Source organism: Nelumbo nucifera, chromosome 3 (assembly GCF_055504915.1).
Source record: "Nelumbo nucifera cultivar China Antique chromosome 3, China Antique-T2T, whole genome shotgun sequence".
NCBI lineage: Eukaryota > Viridiplantae > Streptophyta > Magnoliopsida > Proteales > Nelumbonaceae > Nelumbo > Nelumbo nucifera.
In genome coordinates, this window is record NC_142651.1 from 96,149,003 (window position 1) to 96,171,707 (window position 22,705).

Below are 22,705 nucleotides of genomic sequence, written 5' to 3' on the forward strand. Positions count from 1 at the left end.
GCTTTTTAACTGTTTCGGGTTACACGATCCTTATGTCACCTTCCATCATCTTAGTTTGTTTTCTTTTACCTACGGTTTTATTTATTTTTAGCTGCTGAATAATTTAGGGCTTGGTTCAGTTCCTAAACATTGAATAGAATAACAACGATGGGAGGGTATATAAGGCAATTCGATTAGCTCATCTCAAGTGCCACATAGCTATGTGTGAAGAGTTTGATGCCCTCATGGCAAACGGTACTTGGACTCTTGTATCCTACGAGTTTCGCATGAATGGTATTGGCTCCAAGTGGATTTTTTGAATTAAACAAAATTCTAATGGCACCATTCAACGTTACAAAGCGAGGTTGGTCACTCAGGAGTTCTCTCAACAACCAGGTATTGATGTCGGGGATACCTTTGGCCCGGTTGTAAAACCGGCCACTATCAAAACTATCATTGAATTGCTCTAAATAGGGGGTGGCGGATTCGGAAACTTGATGTCAACAATGCTTTCTTGCATGGTGATTTACATGAAATTGTTTATATGTGCCAACCTCAAGGCTTTGAGGATTTGCAATACCCCTCTCATGTTTGTATGCTACAGAAGGCTCTCTATGGTTTGAAACAAGCACCCTGTGCTTGGTTCTCTAAGTTAAGCTCCACATTGGTTGAGTTCGGTTTTTATGGCCTCTAACTCCGATTCTTCTCTCTTTGTTTACAATCATGGTAGCATTCTCATATATCCTTTTGTTTAGAAAAACTACATTTTTCAATGATCGTTCTTGCACCGAATCAGACAAAATCTGAAACCAAAAGAAAGGGAGAAGAATACCTGAAACAGATTCCACATGTGTAGTTCCCAAAATGGGTGTTCACGACCAAAGAGGATACCAAAACCAGCTTCCATTGAAGATGGCACAGCTTAGGGTGAAGCCGGGTTCACCAATGCAGTCCAACAGCTTGGATCGAACAAGAGATGCGAGCATGATGCAAATCTGATTTTTCTTGCAAAAATTAGAAACCAAGACTGATCAAGATTAGTCACTAGATGGAGAACAAACTAGGGTTTGGGTGGTAAGAGCAGAGGGAGAAAACTGAGAGCAGAAAGGTGATCTTTGGAGCAGTTTGCCCTCCTCTATTTATAAGCTTAAAATATCAACTCTCCTAATCCAATTAGGAGGTTCCTAATCCAAATTTTTATTTGGATCTGGACTCCTTAAGTGGATAAGAGTTATCCTCTTATCCTGTTGCTGATCTAAGCCTATATCCATCCCATATTTGCCCATGTCACATGATGTCTTTAAGCAGTCATGTGACCCTGATTAATCCAATCAATCTTGGGCCTTAGGCCCATTAAGCAAGTGGCTCACTAATATCCAACCCAAGTGGGTTCATCCCATCTTCTGTGAAAAATCCTATCCGAATTCACTATTAAACACAATGAACCACTGAGTCCATCAGTATGGGCTCTTAATGGGCCTAACATTTACACTAAATGGTCTTTGAGTCTAGCCATCCTATGAAGGCCCAGAGACAATGGTCTTAAGTGAGATTAGCCCATCAGGTATAACAACTTTAATGATCTTACACTTAACCTCTCAACCCTTAATGATCAAACACTGCCCAACAAGGGAGGATTTCTTCCTAGGCTGCAAGGTGCAGTGTTGCACTCTCTACTCAGATGGATCCCAGGAATTAAAACATTTTGCAAACATTTTCTTAAAACATAATATATATATATATATTCATATAAATATATTTTGCAAAAACAAATCTCAAACAAGTTTGAAATCGACTGACGGTAGTTTTGGTTTCCATCAGAGAGAGTGCAGTTCCGATCATTCACTTTGTCCGACAAAGGGGTTGATCATGTCACTATGATCACCCACTCGAGTGAATTCTTAGACTGCCCCGACATACCTAGGTTTTGACCCCCAAAGGATCTCACTGATGGGCATATCAAAGACAACCAAATCCAACACCAAGTACAGTACCATAATCGTGTCTAGGGGTTATGTGTAACTTTTCAATTTTGCCCACCAATCTCCAAGGTCTAGGGCATAACTACATGTGCTTCGGGTTTAGTGTTTCAAACAAACACACACTACATGTGCTTCGGGTCTAACCCTGGCAGCTGAGACAAGCCACCCCAACCTACTTGGCAGCACATTAGTGTCAGCCTTGGCTAGATAAACTTCCCTAAGGAATGTAAGAGCCTCTTCCATAGCTAATTGCGATCAAGAGCAGAGAGTTCCTCTTCCATAGCTTTTTGCCACCCTGACGATGTAAGAGCCTCTTGAACATCCTTAGGAATGAATACAAAGGACAACAGGGTAATAAACTGACGATGGTTAGTGGAAAGGTGATATACAAAAATATAATTGCATATGGGGTGAAGTGTGCAACTACGTTTACCTTTCCGCAATGCAATAGAAAGGTCAAGATTAAAAGCCAATTCAGTTATGGAAGAGGCTGGATCTGCCGTCGGAGTAGAAGGTGGTGGAGGTGCTGGTCTTTGTCAATGAGTATACACTTGACGAATTGGTGGTCGTTCAGGACACTCCTGTATTGGGACAGGGGAAGACCCAAGCACAAGGGAAACCACCGGAATGGAATCATCAACCGGAAGAGGAAGAGGAACCTTCGTAGGCAAAGGATAGATATTAGAACCAGAGAAGTATGGCACTGATTCAAAAAATGTAACATCAGGACAAACGAAGGATTTTTGAGTAATAGGATTGTAACATTTATACCCTTTCTAGGTCTTAGAGTAGCCAAGGGAGATACATTTAATGGAGCACGCGTCCAACTTGTCTAAACTATGACCAAAATTTTGAATAAAGCACACATACCCAAAGATCCTGGGAGTCAGGGGATATGGAGACAAAGTAGGAAATAAGATAGAGAATGGAGAATGGCCATCAAGAATGAACGTGGGCATGCGGTTAATGAGAAAACAAGCAATAAGGACTACATCACTTCAGAATCATTTAGGAACATTCATATGATGAAAAAGAGACTGAGTTGTTTCAAGTAGTTGTCTGTTCCTTCTCTCAGCCACCCCATTTTACTAAGGAGTGTGAACACAAGAGGTATGGTGAATTATACCATATTGTTCCAGGTATTGCTGAAAGGAAGAATGAAAATACTCTCTACCATTGTCAGACGAAGAATTTTAAGTGAAACACCAAATCGTGTATGCACTTCAGCGTGAAATTTTTGGAAAATGGAAAATAATTCACTTCTTTCTTTCATTAAATAAAGCCTTGTCATTCTGCAACAGTCATCAACAAAAATAACAAAATATTTATGACCATTGTACGACTCAATTTTAATTGGACCCCAAACATCAACTCTAGGACTGAAGGAAACCCGATGGTGTTTCCCATACTGACACGACTTACACTACAAAGATGACAGACAACTCAATGATGGATCAAGAAGCTTGAGAGCTTTAAGAGATGGATGGCCAAGTCTACAATGCCACTAAGGAGGAGTTAAGGAGGTTTGAAGCGCAATTGTAGAGCCTCCATCGTCAAGATAATACAATCCACCAGCTTCATGCCCTCCACCAATCTTTTTCCCCGTTGTTAGATCCTGAAAAATACAAGAAAAATGGTAAAATGTGATAGAACAATTGAGGGATTTGGTTAATTTGCTAACAAACATAAGATTAAAAGGAAACTTGGGAACATATAAGACAGAAGATAAAGATTGAGATGCAGTGGTAACATTACCAACACCGTAGATGGGGGAAGTAGATCCATTAGCAAGGGTAACATTATTTGATGTAAAGGTTGGAGAAATGGAGGAAAACACACCTGGAGTTCCGGTCATGTGATCAGAGGCTCCAAAGTCAATTATCCAAGGTGAAGGTTTGGATGCTAAGAAAGCTATACCTGAGACGGGAAAACACTTCTTCTAGAGTAGGGAGAGCAGATCCTCCTAATATTTGTGCCCTAATAGGTTCATACTCTACTTTCAATTCCACCAAGAACAGCGTAACATCTAGTTGTTCCCTTTATTGTTGCTGAATTTTAACGTCCAATGTTAAGGGATGATAGACATTAAGTTCATTCCAAAGATTTTTCATGCTGGCATAATATTCTTCAAGAGTCTAATTTTCCTGCTATAAACTAAAGTATTCTTGATAAAGCTAATAAACCCTTGTGGTGTTGTCTTGTTCAAAGTAGAGTTTCTTGGCATGTTCCCATATATCCCTTGTTGTATATAAAAATATGAAGTTAACACTAATTTTAGGCTCCATACTGTTTCACAACCACGTCATGATCTAAGCATCCTCTTGCTCCCAGTCACTAAAACCCAGGGATTCAACACTCGGTTTCTCCTCTCATACATGTTTCACTTTCTTCTTGGCCTTCAAAAACACTTCCACTAACTTGGCCCACAGAACATTGTTTAAACTATTGAGTTTGATGGATGTCATTTGGACACTTAAAAAGTTAGAGGAGATCATCACACTCGATTTTTGGTCACCACTTGAATCACCCACTGATGCCATTTCACTCTACAAAACTGGTTCTGCCTGTCACACACACAAAAGGAGAAGTTTCAGCTACTGCACTACTGTTCTTCAACTTTCACACCAACACACTTATAGTCACCACTAGCTTTCCCTAGCATGCATTCAACCACTTTGAACACCATTGATCTACGCACAGGCAGATTTAAAAACACAGAGAATCCCTCTTGAAACGGTCGGTTCATTAGATGGCTCAGACCATAACCACTGCACCTACTTGACCACCACAACTGTCACACATAGTGACAACATTCCATACACAATTTTTTTTATTGTTCACTCGAACTGTTGCAGTCGTCTACTGTCACGAGAAACCTGGGTTTCTTCACAGTCCTCTAACCCAAATTTCTCACACCATAAAAAATGTTGCCGCAGAAACCCTACTTTCACAAAACCTTAGATGTTGCCACAGAAACCCTACTGTCACAAAGCACTAGATGTTGCCGCAGAGACCTGGGTTTCTTCTCTAACCCAGCAGCCACACCAAAAAAAATGGAAAAGAAAGAAGAAGAAGAGAAAAGGTTGCAGTCAACTTCTATTAGTGGTGTTCTGATACCATGTAAGTGTTCAGTTGAACTGAGAAAAGAAGAAGAAGAAGAAGAATGAGAAGAAGAAGAAAGGGAGAGAAAGTGTGGAACTAAGAAGACTATCCGTCTAACCCAATCATCCATATACTTAATCTTGAAAAAATAAATTACAAAGACTGAAATGCCCCTACATATGAAGAGACATACAACCAACACCTTACATAAAGGGAAAAGACCAAAATACCCTTCTCTAATCTATTCTAACAGTGGTCTTATGGAAATGGTGGGAAACCAATTTATTTGAAAAAATAGGACTACTTGGGAACGACTCGATTGGGTTTTAGTGAATGAGAATTGGAGAAGACTATTCCCTTGCTCTATTTTAAAAAATCTTCCTTTTTTACCTTTTGACCAATACTCCCCTTGTTCTTCAAACTGATGTGCTTCATATGAATGGCCCAAAATCGTTTAGATTTGAATCAATGTGGTGTCTTGACCCCATGATAACAGATATTGTTTCCCAAGCCTAGAATATTGAAGATGATGGGACAAGAGCAATACGGTTCATTAAGAAAAAGAATAGTGTGGTTAATAATTTAAGGAATTGGAACAAAAACCATTTTGACAATATCTTTAAGAAAAAACATGACATCCTCAAATCCCTTGTGGATGTGAAAAGGAAGTTAATGGAGGACAGTAATAACAGAACTCTCTCTAATCTTGAGAGGGCATATCAAAATCAACTTAACAAAATTTTGGAAAGGGAAGAAGCATATTGGGCTAAAAAAAGCTTAAATTGATTGGACCAACTTGGGTGACAAAAACAACAGTTTTTTCCACATAGTGGCCACAATTAGGAAGGTAAGAAATCAAATAGTCTCAGTTAAGGATGATCAAGGAGATAAAATTGAGGATCAAGAATAGATCTCAACCTTTTTAGAGAAACGTTTTGTCAAAGATTCCAATCAGAAGGAATGAGGAGTTTCTGGAGGAGATTAAACCTTGGATCACTAAAGAGCAAAAGGAAGAAATTATAAGAGAAGTGGCTGATAAAGAAATTTATGAAGCTCTTCAAACAATCAAGGGTTTAAAAGCTCCTAAGCCGGATGGGTTAAATGCTCTATTTTTTAAAAAAATTTGGAACACTATCAAAGATTCGACTAATCATGTTGTCAAAGCATTCTTTTATTCAGGGAAAATGTGTCGTATTCTAAATAAAACTTTTCTGCACTTATTCCAAAAAATGAAAATCTAAAAATAGTTAATAATTACAAACCAATAAGTTTGTGTAATGTTATTTACAAAATAATCTCAAAAATGCTGGTCAATAGAATAAAGCCCTTCATTGACAAAATTATATCTCCATACCAGAGTGCATTTGTCCCTAACATACATATTAATGATAATATCATAGTTGCTCATGAAATGATACATACTATGAGAAGGAAAAAAGGAAAATCAGGTATGCTGGCCTGTAAGATAGATATGGAGAAGGCATGTCATAGAATTGAATGGATCTTCATTGAAAAAGTGCTAACAAAGTTTGGTTTTTATAATAAATGGGTAGGATGGGTTATAGAATGCATTAGGTCAGCATCTTATCAAGTCCTAATTAATGACAGTCTAACGAGAGAATTTAACCCGTCTAGGGGAATTAGACAAGGGGATCCCTTATCTCCGTACATTTTTTTCCTTTGTGTTGAACCTCTTGCAAAGAAATGAGAAAAAGAATCAATAAATGGTGTAAGCAACATTGGATTTAATAAAGCAGCTAAAGGAAGTCCTAAAATTCCAATTCTGTAGTTTGCTGATGATTGTCTTATTTTTGCTAAAGCAACAATCCCAACTTGCCTGAAAATTAAGGTAATTTTGACAAATTATGCTCTAGCCTCAGGACAATCGCCAAATTTCTCTAGGTCAATAATACAATTCTCAAAAAATATTCCAAATAAATTCCAAAAAATCCTGGTTAGAATCTTAAAATCCCAATATAAAGAAACTCATAAACTTATTTGGGTGCTCCGGTTATTAATGGTCGAGTTACATAGAAAACATTTATGAGCCTAAAAGAAAAAGTTTGTTGCAAACTAGCAAGGTGGAAAAGGAATACCCTTGCAATGGCTAGCAAGATAACTCTGCTCAATGCCTCTACCAAAATGATGCCATAGTTTCTCATGAGATCCTTTAAATTGACTCAAAACATTATTGCGGAAATTGATAAACATCAAAGAAAATTTTAATGGTTGAAGTCAAATGATAAGAGACCCCTCCACCTAATTGACTGGAAGAAGGCTTGTACTCTTAAATGCTGGGGAGGGTTGTGTTTAAAAAATCACCAATGGGTTAATGAAGCCAACCTAGCAAAACTTGGGTAGAAAATTCTAAAAGAAAAAGAGAACCTCTGGGTTAGAGTAGTAAAGGGTAAACATCTCCAAAAGGATAATTTTTGGGATGTGAAAGAAAAGAACATTTCTTGGGTGTGGAGAGGAATTCTCAAATCTAGGGAGTTCCTTAGTAAAGGAATAGGATGGGAGCTGGGAAATGGTAAATAAATAAGATTTTGGAAAGATAGATGGGCTAAAGATGTGGTGCTTGAGGAGACTATTCCTCAAGATATGATTAACAATAATGATCTTTTAGTGAGTGAGGTTATAGATAGAGAGAGGAATGTTTGGATGGAGTGTAAAATCAGGAGCTTGGTCCCCAGCAATATATGGGAGAAAATCAAATCTATTTTTATTCCCTCGGGCTCAAGGGAAGACAATCTAATATGGAGATTAAATACTGATGATAAATTTTCTATCAACTCAGCCTATAGAACAAAATGTACATCAACAAATGATGAAAGCATGATTTTCAAAACCGGATCAGACCGAACCAGAGGTGACCGGTTCCGTTTTATCCCAGAATCGTTATTTCCCCCAAAACCATCGATTTGGTCAGCAAACCGTTGACCTAGGCGGTCGAACCATTCAACAGTTTGGCTGGTTTTTATTTTATTTTTGTCAGAACAGGTCATTCGTTCAGTTCGAATGATTGGACCGTTCGACCCAGGAACCGGACCCCTGACTAATTCGTTGTCCAGTTCGATTTTAAAAACCTTGGGTGAAAGTAATAACCTGAATTGAAAGTCAAAAATTTGGCATTTAAGTTGTCCCCCGAAATTGAAAACCTTCATGTACCTTCTCCTCAAAAGGAAGCCCCCTACAAAAGTTTTCCTTAGAAATAAAGGATTTATTGTCCATGGAGCTTACAGATTTTGTGGTGAACATAAAGATATTGAACCTATTTTTAAAAACCGTGAAATTGCTAGACAAGTATGGAGAATGTTGCCATGTTCCATTGTTAATCCTAATGATGTTGATTCTTCGTTGTTGGAATGGTCGGATGAAGTGAGGGCTAAGATTTAAACGTGAATCCAAATTGCAAAGAGAAGTGTGTTTTTATATTATGAAATATATGGAAGAATCAAAACCAAAAAATCTTTAGTAATAATAGTGCTCCTCCTGACTTTGGAGAAAGCCTTAAATGATCAAAAGGAATATGAAAATGCTTGAAAGGAAAACTATCTTGTACATCAGAAATCATGGAAACTTGTTGCTTGGAAAGCTTCAAAGTCCAACTAACATTATTAAGATAAATTTTGACGCCTCTCGATCTAGTAATGGGAGATGCTTTATTACTGCTATTGCAAGGAATTACTATGATGAGATTGTGGACTTCAAAGCGTACATTTTAGGGACTATTACTATCAATTTGGCAAAGGCTTAAGCGGCATGGGAGGCTCATAACTTGGTGGCAAACTTCACCAACAACCCCGTCATTATCGAGGTAGATTCTAAACTAGTTATCTTGTGCTTGAAGCTCCTCTCCAATCCTCCGTCGTGCTTAAGGAACATCATCCAAGAATGCTTAGAGCTGAAGAAGTGGTTAAATGAGATATTCACTACAAGCATGTTTACAGGGAGGCTAATCATGCTACAAATTGGTTAGCAAACTCTGCGCTCTCAACGGCTAATGGATGGATTGATTTTGGTCTGGACAATATACCTCCTGATTTAGTTTGCATTTGTTTTAGTGACTTCTGGGGGAGTGCTACCCCTCGACTTGTATAGCACGCCGAGATTTTATAAAAAAAAAAATGAATATAAAATAGCCATAGGACATTTCTAGTTAAAACAATTAATCCTAGTTAATTTAAATATTATATTTTTGAGTTATGTTTAATTGTTCCAATCCCAATCCAAATTGAAACCTTAGTGAGAGTGGTTGATTTTGTGCATTGATTTCAATGGGTCAAGTTAAATTATAAATTTGACTTGACTCACCCCTATATGGTCAGGTTAGTGTTAGACTTATTACTAAGGGTGTGGGTCAAGTTAAACTATAAATTTGACTTGACTCACCTCTATATGGTCATGTTAGAGTCAGGTTTATTAGTAGGGGTGTACATTATTTGGTTAAAACCGAAAAACTGAACTAAAAATTTCAGTTTTTGATTTTTTTGTTCGATAATTTTGGTTTTGGTTTCAGTTTTTAGAATTAGAAATTCGGTTAATCGAATTAACCGAACTTTGCTATATAATATATAATATAATGAAATTTGATTTCATAATATATATATATATATGTATGTATATGTATATATTCTTAGTTTCAATTATTTCAGTTTTTCTATAATTCTGTTTTGGTTCACCTTTTATTTTTTCAATTCAGTTTTCAAAATTTTGGCTGATTCGGTTTAGTTTTTAATCGAACAAACCAAATGCTCACCTCTACTTATTAGGGCTTAGGGTCAGATTAGAGTTTTGATTTTTTAACCTAAATCGGGTGCAAGTTTGGCTAACCTAGCCAATCGAGTCATAATACTCCTACACATATAAAGGGTATTCTTGTAATTTGGTTTGACTTCTAACCCATAACCTTAAAGCTTATGATTTCTTTTATGTTTGTTTTAACCCAAATTGAGTGTAGAGTTAGTTTAGAATTTTGATTATTTAACCTAAAATCCAAATGGGGTTTAGGTTTTGATAATCCCCGCTCATCAGGTCATAATACCCATACACATATAAAGGGTATTCTTGTAATTTGGTCTGACTTCTAACCATTAATCTTAAAGTATATGATTTATTTCACTATTTATTCTAAGTTTTTTTTTTTTCTTTCAATTGGATAAGCGATACTTAACCCATAAACCAATTCGCAACTTAAATTAATGGCTCTTGAATTTTCAAAAATTATTACAAAAAAAAAAATGCAATTGAAAGACTATGGAATGGGTTGGGTCCGTATCGAGTTGACCTATAGGCCGAGGCAGGCTCATAAACTATATAGTAGTGAGTCAGGTTAGGTTGGGTTTGAGCGGAACCATGGGTGGGTCAAATTAGGGTTGAGTCAAGAGCCATTAATTTAAGCTAGAAAATTGGTTTATGGATTATTGGGTTGACATCCTTATTCCCATAACATTCTTTTTTTGAGAGAAAATAAAGTAGAAAGAGCCGTATAACATTCTTTAATCATGGGCCAATCATGGGCCAAATTAGGTTATAGGCCTAGTATAAAGCTTTATTAATATAATTGTTCAAATAGAATTTAGAATAATAAAAATTAGTTTTAAAATGAATAAATTTCTCACAAAGAAATAGTTTTATAAGATTACTATTTTTTATTAATTTTATTTATAATATTAGTACTTTAATTGGACTTTGAATTAATAATAATAATTTTACTTTATTATTATTACTATTATTATTATTATTATTATTATTACTATTATTATTATTATTATTATTATTATTATTATTATTATTACTATGTTAACAAATTTGAATTAATTTTTACATATGACGTAAATGTATTAAAATTATAACTATTATAGGCTTATTAGTAATAACAAATAATGATTATGCTACCTAATTAAGTTAATTAGGATTATTTAACCACATAAATAAGTTACCTAATTAAATAGGTAACTTAAAGCACAAGCATGTTAAATAATTTTCTCTTACAACTGTTGTATAACGTATGGATACATATTGGAATCAAACTAATGAACCCACATATAATACAATACGGGTCTAAACAAAAAAACCATGGGGTGCAACTTGGGCAAGTCCAACTCAAGTCCAGACTGACCCGACCCACAAATTTACATGAGCTGGGCTTAGATATTTGGTCTTTGGGTTAGACCAAGGCTTAAATGTTTGGTCTTTCTTAATCTTAGGGGTCAAGCCCAAACCTAGCTCTTGGACAATATGAGCCCAACTCAACCTTATCCCAATTAGAGCCCAACCAAACTATATACATATATACATAGACATATAGACATATTATGTGTATGCATTCATACATACATACACATACATAGATACATACATACATACATATAATATATATAAAAATATTGATAAAATTACATGGAATTACCTTCTATTTTAGGGGTAGTAATACTTAAAAGGCCCCAATTTTCACCGGCAATAATTAGATATCCTATATATTCCAACACTTTCGAGTCTAGCCATTGGCATTCCATCAGTTAAATGGCAAGAAGATTCACATTTGATGTCACATGCATTTTAAATATTTTTAAAACCCTAAACTACCCTTACCTTGATAAATTGTTTATCATCTTCAAGCTTCAACAAATAGAATAGAAACCGTGGACGAATAGAGTAGCTTCGGCTTATCTCTCTCTCTCTTAACCTCTTATGGTTTTCTCTAATAAAGTAAAGGTAAACATTTAATAGATTGGGTTAGATTAAGGGCCAAACCAAACCAAGGTCTCATTATGCAAAATTCAATATATGAAAGAGCCATAGGACATTTCTACAGGAAATCCGATTTGTGTAACTCTTCCCATTTCTATTTCAGGGACATTTTTACCACTTCACTTCCTCTTGTGGTTCTTCAGGCTATGTTTGCTTTGAAGGAAAAGATAGGGAAGGAAGGGAAACATGCATAGGGAAACCTATACAAGGCTTGTAAGGGTTTCCTTACATTTTCTTTCGTCCTTTCCTTATTTTTTCTTTCAAACCAAACACACCCATAATTTATTTCTTTTAATGACACGTATAGCATTAGCATTCGTTGTTGCATTCATTTTTAACCTGAAATTTAGGATTTAGGGTTTAGACGTGAAAATGAAGAGGTGGTAAAACAAAAACGTCATTTGAGAGACTGAACCTATAGTAATTTGTTACAACTGAAATGACACCAAGAAACCATATTTATCCATGAGTACAACATGTCTTCCACATAAGTAATTATCATAGCAAAAGTTCTAATAATTACAATACAAGATTTAAAAATAAAATGATAGAAATGACAAGTGCATCCCTAATCAAACCAAAACATTTTAATCCACTAAAATCAAGAAGCCAACCTAACTAAAACGCACATAGGTAGAGAGAGAGAGATATCCTTTTGATAATTCACGCCGGTTTTCTGCAAGTAATGACGGTATATTTGACGACACCCTTCCTGAATCCCTCATTTGCCAATTGCAAGTTAAACAGTCCCTTTATGTTTTCCCATCCTGAATGAATTCAGAATCACACATTTCATAGACTGATAAATATAACAAAGGAAAAATCAGATTACAAGTAGAGAATGTGATGAAATGCAAGCATACCACTTCGAAGCAGTGGGATGATTCTCTTCCATGATAATGCAGAGCGGATTACAGCAGGCCAAAATGGAGTCACATACTGCGACCAATCTGCTACCTTGATATCCTGCCATTGTGATGACTCTAAATAGAGTTATGTCTGTTTTTCTCATCTATGTACTTCAAAAGGAAAAATCATGTATATGTGTGCTGAGACACTTTACTTAGAGATGGAAATGAGAGGGGAAGGGTCAATCCTTTGGCCTTCTTCTATAGCAAGTTAGGTTCAAATTCTTGCTAGAGAAAGTGGAGCAATCACTGCTCATTGGGGTTAAGGTTACAACCAAGGATCAAAGCCCGGGATTTGAATTTTGAATTTCTAATTTTGTGCCATTAAAATTTTTTATCAGAAATATAACCTCGTAATTGATGAGATTTGAACTTAAGTCACCCAAATGCAACCCAAATAAATAGTAGTATATTTATGTGTTTAACTAAAAATTAAAAATAATAATCTTCAAAATCAGTATTTTATAAACATTAGAAAAATGGATAAATCTATCAAATGTCATATTTATGTATCTTGGAAATTCTAATAGATTTTCTATATTTTTAAGTTAAAGTTAAATATTTTTACAAATGATTAATCAATAATTTTATTTACATTAAATAACAACATATTTATAATTTAATTGCAAAAGTAAAAAAAAAATATTGTTTACAAAATATTTAAGAATCTAATATTAAGGTGACATTTTTACTAACACTAAAAAGTAAAAATAACAAAACAGTAAATAATTGATTTAGTAATTCAAATATAATAGTTGCATATAATATGTGTCTTGGACTAAATAAATAAAAACATAATAATGGTTTTGTGCATGTAAAATTTTGGCAAAGTTTATGTAATATGTCTCTTGAACTTTTAATTGATGTATTAAGAATAAAATTGTATGACTATATATGTATCTCGCTATATTAATTATATGTATTTCTCCATATATACTATTAAAATATACATTTCTTATCTACTTATACCTTATTTGTGGCATTCAACCTTAAATTTAGCATGGCTTTCAAAACCGGACTGGATCAGACATTCGGTCGGATTGGAAAACCGAGACCTGACCAGTTCCGTTTTACCCCAGAACCGTCATTTTGGCCAAAAACCGTTGATTAATTTGGTCAGCAAACCACTGACCTGGGTGGTCGAACTGTTCAAACCATCCAACAGTTTTTGGCCATTTTTTTAATTTTTTTTTATCAGAATGGGCCATCTGTTCGGTTCGAACTGTTGGACCATTTGACCCAGGAACCAGACCCCTGAACGGTTCATTGTCCGGTTCGATTTTAAAAACCTTGAAAACAGTTCACAACTTCCATTACTCAAATATGTTTAAAAATGTCGAAACATATTTTATCCAGATCCACATCCACTTCATCCCATTCAAGCTATGTTACCTGGATATCCCTACATCCATAGCATACCAATGCCATGCTATAAGGGAATCTTATATGTTATAGTGTTAAATTATTTTTGCAAGACAAAAGTCTTAAAAAATATGTAGATAGTTCAAAACCAGATGCAAAAGTATGATATAAGCATATATATATATATATATATCATATGGAAAATACCTAACAAAATCCTTGACCAAGATTTTAGGGGATGGAGAGTTGTATCTCTCTTTTCCCATTTTTGTGTACATGTTGATATCTAGGAATTGTAGCTCCCAAGGCCCCCATATAGCTAGGACAAACATTGTTTAATGATCTTTCTACTTCATCTCCTTCCTCTTCCTAGTTTTCTTTTAGAATGATCTTTCTTTATATAGGATTCTACCTCATTGTATTAATAGGGAAGACTCAATTAGGTTGACGTTAAGTCAGTTGGTTTGGTTCAGACTTCATATTAGCCCCAACTCGTATTGATTGACCCATTTCCATCCTTAGGCACAATGTAGAGAATGCATGAATTACTTCATTGGAGATCACATGAGTTCATTAACTACACAAACACTTTATTTTTATCTTTCTTTTCTTTCTTTTATTTTTTTTAGGGGGCATTCGCTTTTTGAATTTTTAGAGGGGGAAATAGAATTTTAGTTCCCATTGATCAAGAAACCCATGTTCCTTTTTCAGATTTATGTGGGGATTAGGGGAAATTTATTTTTCTAGGTATACCCATTTCCTAGGTGGATAAAAAACATTCTCACGTGGAAAAATAATTGTCAACACTTGTATGGGGTAAAAATGTCCCTTTTAATAATGAATTTTTATGGTTAAAATGGTCGCCTGATTTATCTTGGAAATAAAAGTACATGGGTAAATGCACTTACTTGGGTAAGTGTATCCTAAAAGAAATATTTACCTGAATTGCTGAAAAGCAAACAGAGCCTTAGAGAATATATATTCTTTATAGACATTAAAATAATGAGAAAAAGAAGGCCTCTTCTCTATAAAAAATGCATAGTTCTGAAAATTAAGGCTAAAGAAAATGGATTCTCCATGTGGAAATGTGAATACCTGCAATGAGAAGGATTGAAGTAGTTTCACATGATCAGCAGCTGAACACAAATCTGGTAGATGAGTAGAATCACGTATCTTGTCCAATAGCTTCTTCTCTTCTGGCTTCAAGAAGTCCTCTGGGGAGGAGAGATCTCTATGACACCATGCCGTTATTATTATAGTGCCCCCAGGGGCTGCTACCCGTGCCAATTCGCTCACAAACTGCAAGACAATGATAAAATCAAACTAATTGAATTAGAGCAATAAATGAAGGACCAAAGCTTGGGTTCATTTATATAGAAGTGAAATTTCTCTTTGTTATTGTAGATTAGGATTTGATGATGTTTGGAGACTGCAAGTGCGCGATATTAGTAGTAAATTATTGAGTGCTGTATTTACAATTAATAATAACTACGTACAGGGAAGGGTTCTTTTTGTATCAGGATTTGGGTATATAAAGGAAATAAAATATCACTACAATTCAAGAGCTGTGAATCATGCAACATTTATGCCAAACAATGAGATGACATGGTTAAATAAGCATACGATGTTCCAAATTGGTGTCTCATTTTCAATTAAAAGCTAATGGAGAACTACCACTGAATCTCAAATGAACTATATACACCCTTATGAGATCAAAAATTACTCTTTGGTTCATTTAGGCATCTAATTAGACAATATTGAATGAAAGATGATGATAAAATAACTTCAACTTATGAGAGAGAGAGTGAGAGAACCTTTTTTCTGTCAGGCATGTGATCCACGCTCTCCATGGCCCAAACTAGATCAAACTTCCCATCAGGAAATGGTTGTTGCAAAGCATCCCCAACTATGAATGACACCTGCTAAGAGTTCTCAACTGTTGAATATACTTTGCAAACTTTCTTAACTCCTTTTCTATATTTACATGAGATGGAAGTAACACATTTTGGAGACAGACGAGTCTGAAGATCACATAACCGGATGGTTTCATACATTCAAAATTCTAAAAAAAAAAAACACCTACGTCGCATGTATGCATTCTTTTTATTGGCTTTTTATTCAACTAGTATAAAAGCAAGTATTAACCATAATATATGGCATTTGGTCCAGTTTATGTTTTGGGAAGTAGGAGGGGGGAAAGTGATTCCCATTGACCAACTTTATAGTGTTCTTTATTCGGAAAGCTCTAGGCATTAAAATAAAGTTAGTTTTTCTTGTACCCATCTCTTAGGTGAGTGATTAACTTTTCTACTTGGAGAAAAGTTTATAAAACATAATGGAACAAATTTGTCCACTCTAACATTGGCTTTTATGGATAAAAAGTTATTATATAACTTATTTGGGAATTAAAAGAACATGTGCAAGTAAATTTATCCAAATAAATGTTTTCCTAGAAACATTTACCTCAGTAAAAAATGAACAAGGCCTTAGGTTTAACTTTTATAACTTGGATAGAACCCATGACAAATATCTGCTTTATATAACATAGATAAAGGAGACACGACACATGTACTATTTTGCAAAGAAGCAAACAAGAACTAAGAATCTTAAATGCCACAAAACTCACATACTTTATCTGCTAATCCACGGGCAGCTGCCAAATCTTGAGCTCTTCGTACTTGGACAGGGCTCAAGTTGATACCTAGGCATTGGGCCCCATATTTCCTCGCTAGGTGCATGGTGTCGGCCCCCGATCCACACCCAACATCAACTATGCTTTTCGGCTTCTTCTTCCAATCCTCTGCATCATATCATACAACAACAATAATAATAATAATAATAATAATAATAATAATAATAATAATAATAAAGAAAAAAACTTGAGTAAAAGAAAGAATGCAAATTTGGAATCCATTTCTCAATAATGTGTGACAAAGTAGAAAAATAAACCAAATCCAATGCATCAAATCCTTTTTCAAACCCCAATTGGGTATAAATGGTTGCAAATAATAAATAATATATAAATTCAAATAGGTATAAATGGTGTTGGTTTGTGTTTTGACTTCCCCTGTCTCCTAACGGTGTAAATAATTTGAATTTTGGCACTGATGGGGCCATTACTCCAGAACATTAGTCGAACTGATTTGACTCAGTCCACCTAATTTCCCGTTCAACATTCTATTGCTAAAAAGATCTGCCACGTGGGGTAGATGGCCATTTTTGTTAGCTGTAGATTAAGTAGAGGAAATGATAATATTAATATGGCATGAGAACAAGTGTGTGGGTCCATCCCCAACTTGCCAGTTGCTGAGTTAACTTCATGACTCTCCTAAGTTCATTCTTGACCGGTGAGAATTGAGTTAATGGGTTATGGTGATTATTCTTAATTGATAATATATATAATGCATATATATTAATTTATAATATATATAAATAATATAAAATATATATGAAAAATATTATATATATATATTGGTATTTTATATTGGTTAACTGAACCGAATTGACACCTTAGGCTTTTTGAAAATATCAAACCGACCAATTTGGTTGATTAGAATTTTTGGTTTGGTCTTGTTGGTTCAGTTCACTTTTTGGTTTTTCATTTTTCATGATCACCACTAAAATTTATTCTCATCTAAATCCTTATCACCTGATGTGATTCATGATGTATTCTCTCAACTCCTTTAGTGATAAGGTTCAACATTTTCTGATCTATTAATTTTAACATGGTTTTAAAAATTAGACCAAAAATGAAACTGTTTTGACCACTGATTCTCAGGGTCAAATGGTCTGACTGCCCTGTCCAACCCCAAATCGAATGGTTTTGGGGTCCAAAATCGGACCCAAAACCATGATCAGTTTCTAGGTCTACTGGTCCGACCATCTGGTCTAGTCCAGTTTTTCAAACCATGGATTTTAACTCTAGAAAACATTTTCTGTTCTAAACATAAAATTGAATTTAGACAGAATTTACAAGGTGAACTTTTTCAAGTATTTAAAAAAATATACCTAGTCCAACAGTTCATGTGGGCAAATGCTATTTTAAAAGAAAAAGAAAATTAAAAAAACCTCCCCTAGGTTATTTGACATTCTTAAAAACCTCTCTTGTGTCTTGATCCTAACAAAACCTCCCCTATATTTTTTAAAAAAGATGCAAATACCTCCCTTCCATCAACTTTCTAGGCGGCAGGAACATTGTTGTAATGCATTAAATTTTTTAAAATATCAAATTTACCATTGACCAACTTCACTCAAATGTATAATTACTAAAATACCCCAAAACAGAACAGATTTACTTTTCTTTATTTCACTCTATCTTTTCATAGTAGAAAGAATTAGGTTTTCAAAGTTGTTAGGCAAAGTAAAGCCAAAATTTTAAATTATGTATAACCAGTATAAGAGCACATGTTATGCATGTGTGCAAATAAGTACTAACCATGCATAGTCCATGGTTTTTGGATTTAACATTTACAAAATGCATGGAACCAAACAATGTACCCACCTTATATAGTATAGATAATACCTTAATGATAATAAGGACATTTTGACAACATTAACCTTTCTATTACAAAAAATCTAATGTAAGAAAGGTATTTGCACATTTTATCAAAAAACATATAGGAGAACTTAAGGTTGGGTGGTACCATTGCCACTTCTACTTGCAACATTTTGTGTTGGTCATTACAAATTCACATCACATCAAATAACCACATGGTCTACATCCACTAAAAAATATAGGCATTGGATTAAGTGTTGGCATTTATAGTAAAAACACCAAATTTGACATATATTGGAGAAGCAACAATGGTACCCAATGTTGTATTGATATCTCAAAGCATGTGTGGTAGAAAAAATTATACTCATAAAATTGGTATTAACCAACCTAAAGCATTGCAAGTAGAAGTGGAAATGGTGCCAAACACAACCTAAATCTCTCTTTCTCCAACACTCCCTTTCCCATCAAATTTCAATCCATTTAACGCCATGCATTTCTATATCTATATCTATACTGCTATTAAAGTGTGAATGGGTTTGAGATTCTGGGATTTTTTGACTAAAATACCCTTACTCTTTGAACTTAGTCCCCCCATATTTATGAGGGCAAAAAACATAATTTGAACTACCACTTCTATTAAATTCACTATATTCCTCATCATTAAATCTTACATTTAAGGTATTAAGTCTCATTTCCATTCTTTAAATCTTATATTTAAAGCACATTAAATAAATGAACTTTGTTGTCTTTTCTTGATTAAAACACCCCTATTTATGAATTTAATCAGCCTTTTAACTATGTAGAAAAAAATATAATTTAAAGCATCATATATTACTTCCTACTTCATTAAATTTCCTCTCATCAAGGTATTAACTCTCATTCACTCTACTTGGATACTTTATTTGAAGTGCTTTTGTTTGTCACCAATAAATTCTACAAAGTAAATCTACATCTAATAATTTTAATAATGTAAAATCTATTTTTAGAATCAACATGAAAAATAATTAAATAAACCACTCTTTTGTCTAAGTAATAAGTTAATAGTTCAATCATCGGCATCAAATGGGTCAACCAATGTTTTCATAGTTAAATAATAAAAATTTAAAATAAATATAAATATAAATATAAATATTACAAAAATAATAAAAAGTTGTAAAAAAAAATTAGACACATCTCTAATATTATCTATTTATCATATCAAACAACATTAAGCGTGCTAAATAAAAGTGTTTTTATTTGATGCAAATGAAATACAAGATTTAAAACCAACACAAAAACAAAATAATTTTCCTATTCAAGTGGTGGGTCAATGATTCAACCTTTTAAGTTAAATGAATCAACCCATGACATCATAGATAAATAATAAAAATTTGAAAAAGATAGAGACACAATAATTATTAAAAACATAAAAATTTTGTAAAAAAACATTTGGGTGCATCTTTAATATTATGTATTCATCATATTAAACAAAAATAAGTGTGATAGATAAGAGTTATTTTTATTAATGATAGACAAAATTAATCTTTAATATTATGTATTCATCATATTAAACAAAAATAAGTGTGATAGACAAGAGTTATTTTTATTAATGATAGACAAAATTAAAAACTAAACTAACTTACAAAGAAAGCTGTTTTTGCATCAAATTAATGGTCAATGGTCCATAGGGAGCAAATTAGGTAAGCTTAACATGAGCTCAAATCGACCTAGCTCATAATTTTAGACCGGTTTAAAAGTTAAGCCTAGCTTCAAAAGTTTAGGCTTATTTATTTTTCGGGTTGGACTCAAGCCTATCCCTTAGGTAGCTAAAGTCAAGCCTAATTATATAGATACAATCATAAATACATATATAACACATATTTGCATACATGCATGTATATACAATTATTCACATACATTTTATGGCAAATTTTTTCATGGGGCTATTTGATAGACCCAAGTCCAAGAATAGCCCATCGTATCAAATTTCAATGCAGGTTGTAGGTCGGGCTCAAGTTGATCAGATTAGGCTTGACTTGGGTATGAAGCCTTAGGTTCAATGCATAGGGTTAGGAATTCATCCCAACCTATTTAACTTGGACCATAATGGTCCAATTGTTTGGGTAAGTGAGTTAACCAATGAGGTCATAATTAAATAGTAAAAATTTAAAAAATATATAGAAACACAAAAAATTAAAAAATGCATATACACAATAGAAAATTTTGAGATATATAATATATTATAAACTTATCACATCTAACAAAAATAAATGTGATAAAAAGTGTTGTTTTTATAATTAATTATGTAAATGGAATAAAAAATTTAAAGTTTCCCACAAATGAGATTGCTTTTTTTCAAGTCAAATGGTCAAAACACATGGTGTCATAATTATATAATAAAAACTCAAAAAATAGAAAGAAATAACAAATATAGAAAAAACAAAAAACTGTCCATATAATTTGTGCACATCTCTAATATCATATAATTATCATATTAAACAAAAATAAATATGTTAAATAAATAGTAATTTTATTAACAATAAAAATGAAATATAAAATTTAATTAAATACACCAAAATACCATGCTTTTATTACTTATCGTTTTTAAACTGTTCTAATAACGATATTAAAATTATTAATATTATGTGATATTACCACGTGTTGCGCAAGTGCATATTTAGTAGTAATGGCGTATTTGAATACTGATGCAAAGCTATGATAGTGCAAATGATTAGGGTATAAATTCTGATTTATTTTTTGTTTCAAATTTTACCTCATTTTGTTTAGTTGCATTACAAATGAAGTAAAATAAGACCTGAATAAAGTAAAACCTAAAGTAAATTTAAATTAGAATTTGCATTCCCATACATTTGCATTAGTGCAAATAACATTACACTGCAAGCAAACACAACCTAAAGAGTAAAACAGAAGAATACAGATTTACTACAAATTTCCAAGCTACTCAATTGCATTGCCGGTCCAAGAAAGCAATTGAAACTGAGATATAAACAAAGTGAGAAGTTGGTGACAAAGATTACCTGGAACGCCGGCAAACCGGAGGCACTCTTCGATCATACGAATATGAGCAGAATGTTGGTCAGAGAGCGGAGTTGGAACTTTTGGGTCATAGAAGCCATGGTGCAGGTACTCCCAGCCCAAGATGTCCTCCCATGTTGCAGTTATCTGGTCATACATCTCCGCTATCTCCTGATTAAACATTTTACTCTCCACTGTCTCCGTCGCCGTCAACGATGATGATGCCATCATCCCTGTCGTCGTCGTCGTCGTCATTGCGAGTCCTGTACGTGTGGATTGGCCAACACCTACTCCCACCGGCGGGGAATTGATCCTCCTTCTTCTATATATTCCTCGATGATGGCTTGCTTGGAGATTGCAGGAAGTAAGGAATGGCGGTTCTAACGTTCGAAACACAGTTTATCTACGAGGTGGAGAGGACTATATAGAGAATAGCATACTTGCAATTATATCGATTCATAAAAAACAATTTAACGGATATGTAACAGTTACGATGACAGTGCAAGTAGAAATGTGTAATGCATTTGGATCATTGGATGGGTCGTCCGTCTCCAATGGATCTCGGGTTATCTTGATGTGGTCGGTAAGTGGTTATCTGGTTCGGACGCATGTTTGATCCGATTCGTAGTCTGTGGGTCCTGCCCGGGGTTTTCGACCCGTAATAGTAACTAATCACAATGCGACACGGAACCTTTGCCACATGTCCAAACTGGTCTCAGGTGGGGAGATGCCCCACCCAATTTGCATGTGCCGGTCTTGCCATTTGCTAAACTTCCATTGTTAATAGGAGTTTGTATCTGCTACTCACACAGCGCATCTCACACTGATTTGATAATATGTCTTCGCCGCATATCAGGAATATCTCTATTTGTATTTATTATTTATAAGAGATGATTTCGATGTAAGGTGAGATGTGACTGTGAGTTAAGGGTGAGACGCGCACATTGTTATATATTCTAAATCAGGTGAGTCATTTTTGGATATAGGCATGCTGCACGACGGCCATTTTTTGATATAGGCATGCTGCACGATGGTCGGACATTTTTTGATATAGACATGCTTCACGTGAGTTGGCCCATTGACACGCTTATTGGGGGTGGGGGCCCGGG

General features: G+C 34.4%; 1 protein-coding gene across 2 annotated transcripts; it reads right to left on the reverse strand.

Annotated features, from left to right (window-relative positions):
• Positions 1–12,256: 12,256 nt before the first annotated feature.
• LOC104590835 (gamma-tocopherol methyltransferase, chloroplastic-like) lies at positions 12,257–22,517 on the reverse strand. 2 transcript variants are annotated; one of them, XM_010249591.3, is made up of 6 exons: positions 21,599–22,517; positions 16,717–16,886; positions 15,901–16,005; positions 15,182–15,385; positions 12,680–12,782; positions 12,257–12,583 (listed from the first exon to the last, which is right to left on the reverse strand). In XM_010249591.3, the coding sequence occupies exons 1-6, from the start codon at positions 21,849–21,851 to the stop codon at positions 12,480–12,482; spliced, it is 939 nt and encodes a 312-aa protein (XP_010247893.1). In that variant the 5' UTR covers positions 21,852–22,517; the 3' UTR covers positions 12,257–12,479. The 2 variants fall into 2 exon arrangements, with proteins under 2 accessions (XP_010247893.1, XP_088756984.1); XM_088900858.1 differs by lacking the exon at positions 15,901–16,005 and having other exon boundaries at positions 21,599–22,515.
• Between the last annotated feature and the right edge of the window lie 188 nt (positions 22,518–22,705).

Excerpts from the sequence above, each read along its gene's own strand:
- LOC104590835 (XM_010249591.3), bottom strand. The coding sequence starts at position 21,851 with ATGACGACGACGACGACGACAGGGATGATGGCATCATCATCGTTGACG. Across the intron at positions 12,783-15,181 it reads TTCAATCCTTCTCATTGCAG|GATATCAAGGTAGCAGATTG; the intron begins GTATTCACATTT and ends TCACAATGGCAG. Across the intron at positions 12,584-12,679 it reads CATCCCACTGCTTCGAAGTG|GATGGGAAAACATAAAGGGA; the intron begins GTATGCTTGCAT and ends GAATTCATTCAG.